General features: G+C 41.3%; 1 protein-coding gene and 1 long non-coding RNA gene across 6 annotated transcripts in view; both read right to left on the reverse strand.

Moving 5' to 3' along the window:
• LOC118234423 (dipeptidyl aminopeptidase-like protein 6) overlaps nucleotides 1-14702 on the reverse strand; it is a 162277-nt gene that overhangs the window by 24507 nt on the left and 123068 nt on the right. For all 5 annotated transcript variants that reach the window (XM_035430940.1, XM_035430944.1, XM_035430943.1 and 2 more), the window contains 4 exons: nucleotides 4924-5018; nucleotides 4427-4501; nucleotides 2644-2696; nucleotides 1507-1588 (listed from right to left, as the gene is read on the reverse strand). In XM_035430940.1, coding sequence (XP_035286831.1) covers nucleotides 1507-1588; nucleotides 2644-2696; nucleotides 4427-4501; nucleotides 4924-5018 — 305 coding nt within the window. The remainder of the gene's footprint in view (nucleotides 1-1506; nucleotides 1589-2643; nucleotides 2697-4426; nucleotides 4502-4923; nucleotides 5019-14702) is intronic.
• LOC118234424 lies at nucleotides 8071-10135 on the reverse strand. The gene is made up of 3 exons (XR_004766665.1): nucleotides 9827-10135; nucleotides 9562-9622; nucleotides 8071-8137 (listed from the first exon to the last, which is right to left on the reverse strand). It is a non-coding gene; the product is annotated as an uncharacterized LOC118234424 (long non-coding RNA).

Genomic DNA, 14702 nt, shown 5'->3' on the forward strand with positions numbered 1-14702 from the left:
GGTTTGTTGAAACTGAACTACAATAATGAGTTGTGAAGTATTACTGTGGTGTGTGAGGGAACTGATTAATAAAGTGAATTAAAAACCGCTGTATAGTATGGCAGCAAAATATTTAATCATTGCTAGGTTTATTTTCTGTTAATATGGGGAGTACTATGATAATCATTCATAATTATCTATCTATCTATCTATCTGGAAATCCTCATAGGCCAACCTCATGATGCACAGAATGGGCTGAATGACAATTCTATCATTTTTAAGATTTTAAACTCAGGATTTGCACTGAACCAGCAGTCAGCAGGAGCTTTGTGAAGACCACCGTTTAGACCTTCACGAGTCCCCCGTGTCATTATGAGATTATGTGCTGCTTGGGGTCACGTAGCAGTACTGTGGAGAGATGATGGGGAATGGCTGTGGAGCCTGAAAGTGCACAGATAGCTGTCCTTGGCTCCACTCTCCCTCAGGCTCACAGCCACTCTGCAGGTTCCGGAACCACTCCTGCCAACTGACGCCTGGACCAGAACTAGGTCCTTCTGGCTGCCGTGGCCCCACACAGCCTGCCTCTAACACACCAGCTGCTTGTGTGCGTGTGTGTGTGCGTGTGCGTGCATGCGTGCATGTGTGTGTTTCCATTTCCAAAGACCTGTAATTATTCACAGCTGGTTAAACAGAAATCTAATAAAATATTTCTGTATATGTATTATGCATTGGAAGCAATTAAATCATATTATACATTATTATTATTACAGTACAAAGTGAGTAAAGATACAACACTTCTGCAGCCTCAGAGGAACTGTTAGCAGCCACCACCTACGGCAAAGCCTCAGTTTCATCAAGAACACAGTCACAGTCATTGTGACATATTCCTATAGGCCTAATAGCTCATGGCTGTATTTAATGTGCATGGGATTCTGAGTCAGCGGGAGGAAATGAGCTCACAGTCCTAAACTCTGCACACAGTCCTAAACCAGGAAGCAGCAGGCCACTTACACCTGTGCATGAGTTTCAGTCTGTTCCCTTCAGGAAGCTGCAGCCAAGAAGCAGCACGGTGCAGTCTGGGATTGCTGGGATGCTTTTTATTAAAGGATCGGCTTACGAATATCAACAACTACACAGGAGTGACAATAATTTGTTGGTCTGATCCAGATTAAGGGTTTAGATGGTGACAAAAAAGCTACTTCACTTCAAATTAATAAAAAACGAGGCAAAATGGTTTGGGCCCTTACTGGTCGCACTACATAATGTGTTTCAGCAACCATCCTCCTCATGAATATCTCATGAGAATAGGCACTGGATAGACACGTATGTGCACACCTGCTAGGGTAATTGCACCAGAACATAAGGATACGTTTGCGGCGGGAGCCTGGACTTCTTAGCTTGCCATTGAGCAGCAGACTAGAGAGCATCCATCACTGCGTCAAGCCTGGGCTTCAATGTCCCAAGGGTCTCTGACTCTGTCTCTATGGCAACCTGAGGACAGTGACATCAGCGAGAGGAGGAGCTCACCAGCTGCTGCCCGTGGGGCCCCCAGCCGGCGTACTGCAGCGGGACGTTGCGCACCTCCGGAGGGCTCAGGATCCAGGTCTCCCTGCAGAGAAACAGCACCACGCTTTACTTTAGCCCCGCAAAATGCACCGTGGACACGAGGATTCAAGAGAGGGATTAAGCAGGCAGTTAGACTTCACATCTGATCAAAGTGTTATCTATACGGTGCATTTTCTGTGCATAGCTAGCACCCGAGCTGCACTGGGACAAATAATATCATCCTCATCTGCTTAATGTATGGGTAGCTAGCTACACCATTAGCACTTTGCCTGCTGTGAACCACTAAGGGCAAGCTAATGGGGCATTTAATGTATGTAAGCACATTTTCCTCTTCTTCAGCACTGGAAAGAAAAACATGGTTCACGCAATGTTTCGCACAAAGTTTCGTGATCCAGGATCAGTGTTATAAAGATGATTATAATGTTAGTGTGCTCAGTGCACCTTACTCTAACGCTGCTCCAGAAGATCAGCAGCGGGAAGATTTGGGTAACATCCTGCTGTAATTCACACAGCACCTCGGACACATTTTCATCATTTGAATTGCAATATTTTGTATCCACTAGGTGGCAGCATAGACAGATTGCTTATCTAAAGTGCAGTGTGTAGGTTTTTGGGCAGTGACACAATTTGTTGTTGCTTTGATTCTGTTCAGAGACAACAGCAACTGCAAATAAAAATTTCACACCTAAGAGCTTTCTGCATGAATTAATGGTACAGAGACACACAACTGGCCAAGAGACCACTGAACAGTCAACTGTCCAATTACGCTTGCCCCGCTAAGATGCGGGGACTACGTATAAAAAGTCAGTCATTTCTAAGCAGATCACTGGATATGGATGTAAATACCCTTAAATTAATGCTGACAGTCTGCACTCTCATGTTTTTAGTTTTGTTTAAATCCAATGTGCAGGAATACAGAGCCAAAACAACCACAAAAAATGTTGCTGTCCAAATATATAAGCTAGAATGCATTTTAAGTACAAGAATACAGAATGGAGTTGTTTTCACCCAGGTAACTGTGCCTGGTCTCATGCATTAACTGTGATACAGTAACATGTAGCATGCTTTTAAGTGTTTAAGCAGAGTTTGCTCACTTACGGAGTATCCAGACTGCAGATGATGTAATGGGCATTGTAGGAGTGCTGGTACACCTGGGTAAATATGCAGAATTACGAGGTTATGATGGGGTTTCATTATTTTGCACTCTGAAAACTGCAGGCACATCAGAGCCCAGTCTGTACGCTAGTGCTAAATTTGCAGTTAGAGTAGGACTTACCAGCCAAACACCTCTGACAGTTGGTGTCAGATTGACTAAACCCTTTCAATGCTCATTAAAACAAATTTGATTTTCTTAAATTTTAGAAGCACCAAAAAGTCTTGGCCAAGAAACGATATGGATACTACAGAGAAAAAAACAAGTTATATTAACTTGACTCTAACTTGAAATTAAATTTTCCAGTTATGATAAACCATTGGTGAACAAAGAAATGGCTTCACCAAGACGGTCTTCACAAAATGGTCACAGGAAGGTGCATGATGAGAGGGAACATCTCCAATGGGCGGGTGGAAATGTCTGTTAATAGAATTACTCAACACGCACTGAGTCTCTGCTTGTGATCAAGCCCTGGGTCAGGAGGATCCTGGCACACTGTGTGAACTCAAAGAAGACCCACCCACCGCGCCCCCCACCCCCGAAAAACCATGTAGGACGAGGGGGCGCTGCCACCATCAGACACGTCTTCAAGTCCAGGGCGGAAATAAACGTGTGATCGCAGCACGCCCTGCATCCGGCCGCTTGTGTCGCTCGCGTGTTGCTCTGTCATTCGGGCCATCATTTTTACATCTTCTCGCCATTGGGCACGGGAAACATCTGCTGCCGCATGTGACATCACTCCCGAGAGATGCAACTGATGTGCAGTTAATCCCTTTGGCTAAAGACCTTGGTCTTCAGCTCAGCATGCTAATCGTATCCCTTAGTAGTCACTCCAATAAGTAATGCTGCTTCAAGTCTTTAGAGGCTGTCCAGTTTCCTTTTTCAAGGAATCTGCCACTGTGAATGAAAATGTATGCTCCTCTAGATGATGGGACTCCTTTGTCCCGGTGCTGTTTTACATCTGGTCCGTATTTTGGTTGAGGTCGGCTGTGGTTGCGAATCTGACAGTCATTTAGGACATATGACCTCATAACGAAGAGAAGATTTGGCCCATTTTGGCCTGCCTACTTGTGCAAGCTGGTACAGGGACACAGTGCCTTCACCACCTGCATAAAAGCAGTAAGAATATAATGCAGACGATTCCACTCTGACCTAACTGGTTATTATTCATCATGGGGGAGTCCAGATAAAGCACTGCCTATTAAAGAAGCACCGGTATTCCAAAATATTTATGGAAGATTGATTGCTGGATCACGGCATGCTAAGAAGGAGCATGTTTACCGCATGCACTGAAAGATCTGCCGACAGATAGATTAACCACAAACTGGCATCACATCTGGCAACCGGTGACCTCGCAGGTCAAACTGCTGAGATGCAGGAAGAGGTCAGCAGATCGCCGGCTAAGGCACGCAACAAATCACAGCGGGTCACGCGGCAGACACATCATGAATATACAGTGTGTACGGGACAAGTGTGAAATCTAACATACAAAGCCCAAATAAAGTTTTAAAACATTTTTAAAACAGTTTCCATGTGTTGTGTTCGAGTGACAGAGTTTTGTGTACAGCAGCGATCCCCTTTCATAAGCTCCACCCTGTGACTCTCAGCCGCTGTCAAAGCCCGAGAAGGACGGATGCAGGTTCTGCCTCCATTGTCCTACTCAAGGTGCGTCTTTCTTGTTATCCATGCCATGACATGAGATGGGGAGCGAACATGTGAATGACTCACCGGGGCAACATTGTAGGCCAGAAGCACATGCCTCATGTCAGGGGACACTTCGTACTTGCTGGCTTGGTACATTTCCTACAAGGGACGAGCAGAGGAGACCGTTAGCCACACACGCATAGCGTTTTCTTCAATGCGATTCTTAAATTGCCTGACAGATCTCCCCCAAACAGAGCGCACGCACACACACGGAAACATTAATCTGGTCTCGCACCGCCGGCCACGCTACCACATTGCCCCGGGTCCAGATTTAACACCACTGTTTACAAAGCGCACACAGGATTACAGAGAAAGATGATATCAGATGATGTGAAAGATGCTGAATCATCTGAGAACTCCGACCCACACATTCCCTGGGCTTTCGGTTACAACGGCTGGGGAATGAAAACAATGGTGCTTTCTCCGCACCTTAGAATCTGCAGTCAGTAGCCTTCTATACAACAGTTTGATGGCAAAAGATAATACTTCTCTAAATCTCATTTTCGTATCCCTGTACTCACAAACTTTTTTCTTTCAACCAAAATGGCCTTCTCTTGTGTTTTGACGTTGAAGCGGACCACATCCCCTTCGCGTGTTTGGAGGAGAAGCTCATCACCTGCGCAGAAAAGAGAGAAAAAGATTAATCCCAAAATCTAAATATGATACAGATCAGCAGGCCACAGTAGTACAATAACCATGTGATGCTTACGGTATATGAGGTGTTGAAATTTTTTAAGTAAAATTCAGAAAATTTTAATATCATTGTTTGTGTGTGTGTGTGTGTGTGTGTGTGTGTGTGTGGAGACATACAGCGCACAAAACAGAATTCAACCGATCGGAACTAAGCCGTAGTATGAACAGTCAAACAGTATTTCACAGTCTCAAAACGTTAGCAGCAACAGAAAAGCTATGTTAGCTTTGACCTTTGTAAAGCAAGAATAATAAAACACCACAGCTACTCAGCCTCTTTCCACCTCACCTGTAAATATCTCTCAATCCTGCTGACTGCTTGCAATTCTTTTAATGGCACATTTTAATTGGGTGTAAAGGCCCGCTATGTACTTGGGCAAATGCTAATGGCCAAGATGTGACCAGATAACCACTTTGCCATTCATACTGAATGCCGAGTTTAAAGCAACCTCTCCATATTTAAGCCTTTTAATAGATCAAGCAATATAACCAGCTATTCTGAAGCCTTGGAGTGCCAATAACACTAAACGTTTAAAAGAGAAAATTAAAAAGTATGCTCTTGCAAGGCTGTCAACTCTTCATCTAGTTGTTATATTGGCCTTTTACAACATATTAAAGGAAATCTTCAGAATTTCAAGATTTCATAGCATAGTCGTATTTCGTTCTCTGAAATACACATGTCTGGCCTTTTCTGCCTCTCAGGTCCAACTCATTCCCCCTTCGTAAGTGATGCTGTACCCAGTTATTATAACTCAGGCGGACTTTCGGGCCATAATGCATCCATTTTACAGCTCTACTTTAAACCAGGCCGACAACCACAGGATGAGTTTCCCCTTTGTAGCCATGTTCCTCCCAAGATCATGTCCTATTGGGGAGTTTCCTTGATTTATGTGGCTTCAGCCCTGGTGTTGGTCCAATTTCCCCTCTGTTTCTTTATGAAGCATCTTTGTTACAGTTCTCCGGAAAAAGCGCTACATAAACAAAATTGAACTTAACTGAATCAATTAAAATTGAGATTCAAGCCACGCTTGGAGGCGGAGCTTCAGCAAAGCAGCACAGTGAGGTACTGCAGAGAGAACTAGCTAGAGTTAGTAAGAGGGAAAACACTCGATGAATAGTCTATGAACATTTCACTGCCAATATCTCTGTTCAGATATTGCTTTAGCCAGCTACACAGAGAGAGTAAATTAGGTATGCCTTGATCTGTGAAATGAGCTAAATGTTGTGGTGGAAATTCTGTTTAACTGGACTGATTTTGGTAGAACAAGCCACATATTTACCATATAGCCTACAGCCTATCCTTTAAAGTTTTTAACTGGTGCTCCATTCCAATGAGTGAAAGCGGAACAATTTATGAAATGGAATCATATCGTTTGGTAAAATAACAAGTGTAGAACTTGGATGGGTGCCGGTGGCAACTTTTGTTGCTCAGTTGCCGTTGCTCAGCTGAGAATGGATGGACTTCCGGCAACTGGCCAACAGAATTGTTGTGTTATACTGTGCACTTGACAAATAAAAACACTTTGACACTTTGACTTTGAATTGCCACCGCGTGAACACGGAACTTTCCATCTTCTAATATAAATCAGACACACAGACAGCAAGTGTTGAATGCTTGGAGTACTTTATTGAGAGGGTAACAAAGCAACATTTTCAGTGGGCCGATTGACCTTGGTACGGGCCCAATTCAATAATCAGATCGCTTGGCACACATGTAAGGATAAGTGAAGCCACAGGACTTGTCGTTCCAATCTTTATCGGCTGTGGATGAAAAACATGAGAAATCAGTGCATGTCAAACATTCGGTTCTCCAGAATTCCACTTTGTAAATTGCACACGAGTACCATCAGACCACAACCATTTTCCCTCCTGAACAAGGGAGAGGCAAATGCATTAACACAATATACATTTGTCTCAAAAAAGCATATGCACTAAAATCTCAGTAAATTAATGCATCAGAGCCACACACACACACAAGAAAATAAAGGCTATGTCTAGGGACACCAGTTTATGTTGGGTAGTTTTGTCACCTGCAACAGTCATCACTCAGATTACTCGACTACCACGGACACAACACACAATTTTATTATTTTTTTCCTTTGGTTGGCACTCCCCCAGACAGATTGGGCCCTATGCCTCGAGCTGGGTCTACTCAAAATTAAAGAAGACCCCTGTGGTTTAAAAAACATCACTGCAACCTAAAGGGCACTTTTACTGTCTCAGGGCAGGGGGCATATGTTTCAGCACATGTTAGTGCCTACCTGTACAGGTGCCAGCGTACATGTGTATATTATCAGATTTTTAAAAAACTATATTTGATCTTATTTTTTGTTACAACTATTTCATATAGCCATTACAACTTAAGCTCAAAGAAACTGCATCATACTTGAAGTGCATGTTCTTGCTTCAAACCACAAATCAGAAATATTCTATATCACCAATTGTGAAGCTGGCAGGTCTTCAGAAACTTCTGAAAGTATCCACGATATCATCTATTGCACACAAGTTTGCATGCTTCTTTGTCTGGGCCAAAGGAACACACCCACTAAAACTGAAAATATATATATTTTTAACTCCAGAAAGTAAACAATCCCTTGAAGTTATTACCTCAGCATCAATCCAGTTTGACTTCTTGCCGAAGTACCGGAAGCAGCGCTGATTGTAGTACTCCCACCCTCCAGGGCAGGGACCCTGACAAAATTCTGTATGGGCTGTTTAAGATACAAAGGAGCGTATATATATGATGGCCACGTTTTACAGTTGTCTGTCAATTAGGAATTGATTTGTACCTATAAAAGCAACTTCCTGTCCAATTATTGGTTTCATGTAAACAAAAATGGGAGTACTAGAGTATTAGGCCATTGTTGTTTGGTATTCTGTCAAAAAGGCCCTCTGTATTATCATAAATTAAGACTTGTATTGTCAACCGTATGAGGTAAAAACAAATGAACACAAAAATAAGAAAATACTCACCCCAAGCCATGCAAGAGAGAGCAGTAACACAGGAATGTTGACAATGTGAAGGAGGCCATGATGACTCTTCAGCTACCAGGAAAGAATTATAAAGTCAACTCAAGAACTGCAGACAGAAAAAGTCTGCAGCACACGGATGTAAAATAAGCCCTTTAATGGTGCAAAATAAAACTGACAAGTTTTGATGCTACTGCATCATCACTAGAGTTATACAAAAAGACATAGTACAAGATCAGCAGTTCTTATAGACTTCAGCAGATTAATAATCAGATCACATGCTTCCAACAGGTGCAAACATAAAGCCCTTATTTGGATATAGACTACCAGAACAATCACCGCAATACTTATACCAATTAGGGTTGGGCCGATGGACGATGCCTAGCTGACATCGACCACTGAGCCCAACATCGTGATTCAAAGGAATTTGTGATTTACTAAAGGAAAAACAGCTTATTTAATCACACTATTTACCTTCCAGTGAAAGCATGTTTTAATTTAGGCACAAACATAAAAAATATTTTTAAATCTACCGGGTTTGTGCCTGCCTTAGTAAATCAGGGGGTGAGTCTTTATTTGTATCACAAAAGCGGCGACTAGTGAGCTGAAAATTAGCGGGGCGCAAAACTTTCCTTTAAACTAATCATTGATCTCAAACTGTTTTAATTAATTTTCAGTGATTAACAAGCATGCGAACAAAGTGACTAATCAATTGAAAAGTGACACACAGCTTCTTCGCATTGTGGAGATTTAATCATTAAGCAGTGGTGGAAACTTCCCCTGATTTTCCTTGAGTATCAATACAATTAATCCACAAAATAGGCTACTCAATACTATCATATATAGCCAGCTCTCCCCAAATGGGCAGTTTTAGTGAGTAGTCTAGGCCTTATAGCCTACATTTATTTTCATTTGCAGTAGGCCTACGCAATTGTGCACGTTTTTAATCAACATCATTTGCGGATACATGCACTTCTTTCTCCGCACTCGTATTCATGGAAAATATCTGCAATGCGTAGATTGCAAACAATCTTGAAGTGTAGGTTTTGTTTTTGCTGGTTATTTTGAAAGCTAATCTAAATATCAGACTGGTGTATCTTGTTTGTATAAGTATAGAATACTTGGTGATTAAAACTGATTTTTTAACAGATAAATTGAATTGATGATTTAATCCCCCTAATATGGTAGGCTATGAAGACGCTGTGTGTTAGGCTACTTGCCATTTGATTAGTCCGATCGTTGGCACGCTTGATAATAAAGGAAAATTAATGAAAACAGGTCGAGATCGATAACGATACAGCCGTTTTTGGTCATTTTCATTAAGGCTGCCCAGAAATTCTTCTGTTGACTGTACATCTGCATCACTCATAATGCAATGCAAGGGTCAATAACCCAAGAGAGACAGAAGATCTACAGCACTATGAATGGATGGGGCTGTTTTAACAGCTAATCTGGTGATTCATATCGTATTAAAATAAACAAAAGAGAAGTTTTGTTACCTTTTGACAGCACGTTGAGGCGATCACGAGGAGTTTCCTTCTTTCGGTCTTCAGAACAATCCTATTTTTTATTATTTTTATTTTATTTTTTTGAAAAGAAAATGATTACTTATTGTAAACAATTTGTGTACATTGTACTGGTTCAGGGTTCGAATTACGGGGGGGGATTGGGGGGGTCTGACCCCCCTAATTAAAACTTGGACCCCCCCAAAAGAGGTAAAAACAACATGTCAGGGGTGTCTAAATATTTATATATCCTTCTTACCTGTAATCGTAAATATTACAATATATGTCCCATCAGTGGCGCCACAAGCGGCCAGTTGTGGGAGGGGAGAGGGATTTCAGGTAAACTCGTCAGCGGACCTCTATCTCTGCATCACAATGTTAAGGTTTGCATTTCTGGATACAAGTGACAGTTTGGCTAGTAAATAAAACAGGTAAACAACCATCTTCAAATGCCACTCCAAAGGAATTATTGCATCCATTATCAAGAACACGACAAGAATATGAAAGCGCCTGCAGCTACCAGTTTTCTCTGCAGCCATCCTGTCCTAAATCACAGGTGTGCTGTAAACAAAATAGTTTTACCTTTATATCTTATGTCTTTCTATGAAAGTTGCTCTGCAAATGGGTGATTCATATTAGGTTATTAGCACTGGGAAGATTAAATACGAATCACTCCTGTTCTTGATGCATGGAATTTTACTTTACTTTCTGTATTTTTGCACATAGGAAATTTCATATGGGATGTACATGAAATGTGTTGCCTCAACAAAAACTGTTATGGTGAATAACACACGACAAATATGCAACAGCTGAGCACCTGTGCAGCACAGGTGCTGCATAATTATAGGCAGGGGTGCCACCAGGGCCCCACCACCCCAGAAAATCCTATGTTTTAATATTTTTTGAGGGCCCCTGTGAGTCAGGGCCCTTGGAATCATCCAAACACTGCTCCCCCCCCGCCCCCCCTTTACAGTACCCCTGACTTTGACCTGCACCACAGAGGCAGAGGACAGAAAACATGCTAGCATTTGCTGACAGTGGGCCTGTCTAAAGACGGGATGGGAGTTTTCACTCTGATTTATAGCTGTCAGCAATGCCCATCAAGGTCGCTGGGGAATCTCATTTGTCATTGCGGTATAGCTCTGTGTATCCGCCGCACACTGTAAATGAAGCTGAAAATGGTAACATTGGGGCATAAATCTTATTTTATTATTGCTCTTACATTCCATAATAGAGTTTTCTGAAGTATGGTGTTTGCTAATGATATGCCCGCAACCATCGCGAGGAAGAAGCCATAAAATAAATAATCATAAAAAAAACAAGATGGCTGTTTAATGATGGGGCTAAAAAGGTTTTTGAACATAAATAAAAATGTGCTGTGAAAGGAAGCTAATACTTCTATTCAAGTGTGCTACTGTGTATTGTAATGACAGATTTAGAGGCTATGCTACAGGCGTCTTAAAGCTAATTTGATCAATGCATATTCAAGTCACTGCCAAAGTTTGAGACAGACAGCATAGATTTCCATGTTGATTATCTGCAAATACAATACATCCTATTCTAAAGAATGAATTGCATTATTGCAATCTTTGTGAATTACATTTAGAGAAATAAACAGCACATTTGTGAGCAGGTTGCTCATTGTTATATACATAGGAAAGATCAATGAAGATTTTTCTGCTATTCTACCAAATTAAACTGGAAAAACTATGCCAAGCAGACCAATCACAACTGAGCAATCTTGAGTTAGCCTACTAGCACATGAACAAACAGATCCAGACCAGTTTTCTGACATAACCTATAATCTACAATACCTCATGACATCATAATCCCTGTTGGAGTACTATCTCCTTAAAATGAGTCAATAAGACATATATTCCACTAAATTATATAATGCATACCCAAAAATCTGGTGGTTTAGTCTCAATCTCAGTTCAGGACTGCTCACTTCCTATAAACTAACATGATATAATTTATAGAAATACATTTTACTTGTACAGTAAATATATCAGATAATCGTATATAATTTGTCAATCTGCAAATGTGAGGCTGCAAATGTGCCGTCGCACATCAGTAGAATCAACAAAGCATTTCCTATTTTAATTTGCAGTTATGTGCATAATAAGCAAGCTACTATTCCTGGCCGACGTTAAGCACAGCAACATGAGAAATCAATTGAACAGGTGTTGTTTACTGAAGGAAGAATTAATTGAAACAGCTAACTGGGGTGATTTACTCCAACAGCCTATGTCTGTAGTATCACTTCACTGGTCCACACTAGCTAGGTGGCAAGAGCTCATTCCGGATAATATCAATATGGATGTGCATTTAGGATGCACTGCCAATTGCCATCTGAAATAAGTGCGAACTTTTCTGGAGAAAACTGACCATGTTGAGGCAGTTTTTTTTTTGTTTTTTTAAAATTGGAATGTCCAATCAAACACTTTCCCGGGATGTGTCCTCAAATAACCCCTGCCACAGGCGTGCTTTAACGGACAGCGTGTAGTCATACCACCAGCCCACAGATCGCTGCTGTTCGCAGCCCCTTGTCACCACTCGAAATAATGTGCCTAGTGTTTGCCGCTCTCAGAGGGGTTTCAGGCAGGCTTTTTAACGGCTCAGGCTGCGTGTTCGTCCCCGGGTATTCACGTGTGTTCGGCAGATGCCGTGGAGTCTCGCGCAGACCCATTTTTCTATTCTGTCCTGAGGCTGGCTAATCGCAGAAACCGAGAGCATCACCCACTTCCCTGTCAAGTATACCCATGCAGTTTTCAATTCAGCTTCTGACACATCACACTTTTTACAGTGACACAGTCGCAAAGGCACCTTACACAATTCCACAAATACATGAACCATAGAGAGATAGGTAGGGACGAAAGCACACACGTTTCGATTTTGAGCCGAGCGGCAAGGGCGTACCTTTAGTCTGAACATTGGGGAGGTTGAAATGCACAAACCACAAGAACACAAACCCACTAGGAGGGATCCAGGGGCATAACCCCCCCCCCCCCCCCCCCCCCCCAGAAGAAATTATTTAGAAGAACAGCTGAGGAATAATCATTGATGGTGAATCCTAATTGGAAAACCCTCCAGACTACTGATCAGTATACCCCAATCACTACACATTTTTATTATATGAAATTATTTTATTATATATACTATATTATTGGGGGGGTTATTTGGCATATTTTATCGGGGACGTTGTAACCCCCCATGAACCCCATAAATTTAGCCCTTGCCAAGTGGTGGCAGGCTGCCGATTGTAGGAAGTGGAGGATGAATGCAAAAGGAACAAATGCATGATTCATCTTTTCTGCCTGGGGAATCAGCAGCTTCCTGTCCTTGTGGGAGCTTTACTTCCTGTCTTTCCTACGCATCTGTCTGTGTGTCCTTCTGTCCCAGAGAACTGACAGTCTGTCTGTCTGTGTGTCACGCCATCATTTCCAGGCGTGTTTCCACAGAAATGACACAATGACGCTAATTTGAAGCCATGATGACTCATTTCAAATGAGAGCTCAGATGTAGCTCAGACAAGCCAAGGATTATGGAACAGCAGGCATCAATTATGCATCGTTCTTAACTACACAGAATATTCATGATGATTGTTAGCCTTTTTAGGAGGGAATGGTTTCACATTTCAATCCCTAATTTGTGTCCCATTCTACTGAATGTGTTATCATTTTGATTTAATTTTGCTTAAATATTTTAGAACGATTTGTTGTCCCTCCAAATGCACAATGCCCTTAAATTCAAGTTACATAATTGTGAAGCTATTATCTGCAAGACAGAACAATTAAAATTAGAGCAGAAGTGCTTTTAAATGATTTGACAGAAAGGAAAGCTAATTTCTTTAGTGCACAACGTGTGACAGTTTTTCCAAGTTTTCCTGATTTCTTGTGCAGAACTCGACCTTGCAAGCCGTCCTCTTGCATGTTTTCGTATATTTCAATTACTGCAAAGTCAATCAACAAGCTTATAAAGGTTTCAGTTGATGCACAGCAACCCCTTAAAATGCATCACCTGCTGTTCATAATTACTGTTATTAAAACAGGTAGATGATGCAGGCTAATTATAATTCTGGCAATAATGAAAATCCAATGGAGGAAGAAAAACGAGGTGATCTGATCTGCATGCTGTAGGCTGTTATGCAGTGACAGCAGCTGTAGGAAAGATTATGCTGATTTCAGCTTTGGCCTGCAGGGTGGGCCGTTCAGCCTAAAGCGGTTTGTTTATCACGATGTCTGTCATTATTTATTTATTCATTTATTTATTTATTTATTTATTTATTTATTTATTTATTTATTTATTTAATCACATTTATCAAGGTTATGACACACAATCCACCAATCACCTATCTGGCTGCTTTATGGCATGTTGTAAACTGCACAAGACATTAGCAATCCGAAAGAGGACGGTGTCTCTCTTGTAGTCATGGGATGAAACATGTGAATAGGAAAAAAATAGATATGAATCCAGTGATATCTTTAATTAATCATGACTGAACAAACAAAATCATGCATGTTGGAAGTAATTCTTGTAATATTTTGGAAATGCTAATAGCTAGTACAAAATTTTACTGAAATGTGTAACGTCCCTCGAGCTTGTAAACCAGGTCCCAAATTATGTATCCAGGAATGACCCACATAGTAGCCATATAGGCTAACATATATACAACAAAATGTCCAGTGTTAATTCAACTCTAACAGTGTTAATTCAACTCTTAACAGATACCATTTGATCCCACTCTCGAATGTGGGACCAAATAATATCTTTTAAGTGTTGAATTAACACTGTACATTCTACTGTGTAGACACCTCATACATAAGGGGTAATTTCACCAGCAGCCTACGTCTGTATGCAGTCTGTATGGAAAGTTCTGAGACTTTGACAGAACGTGTTTGGAATCCTAAATATATTTTAAATATGTTTAAGGGGGTGTTATGCTCTTAACCTTCTCATAATAAAATGTGAATATTCCCTAACGTGCTGCCTTACGGTATTCAAACAGGCACATACTTTTTTAGTAGCCTATTTCTCCTCCACAGAAACATAACAAGAATGCACGTTGAATACAACTGGGCTGCGGGTTTGCGGTCGAGTACTAATGTATGGTATGTTTCAGACCTTATTTTTTG

Source organism: Anguilla anguilla, chromosome 8, assembly GCF_013347855.1.
Source record: "Anguilla anguilla isolate fAngAng1 chromosome 8, fAngAng1.pri, whole genome shotgun sequence".
In the NCBI taxonomy this organism is placed as follows: domain Eukaryota; kingdom Metazoa; phylum Chordata; class Actinopteri; order Anguilliformes; family Anguillidae; genus Anguilla; species Anguilla anguilla.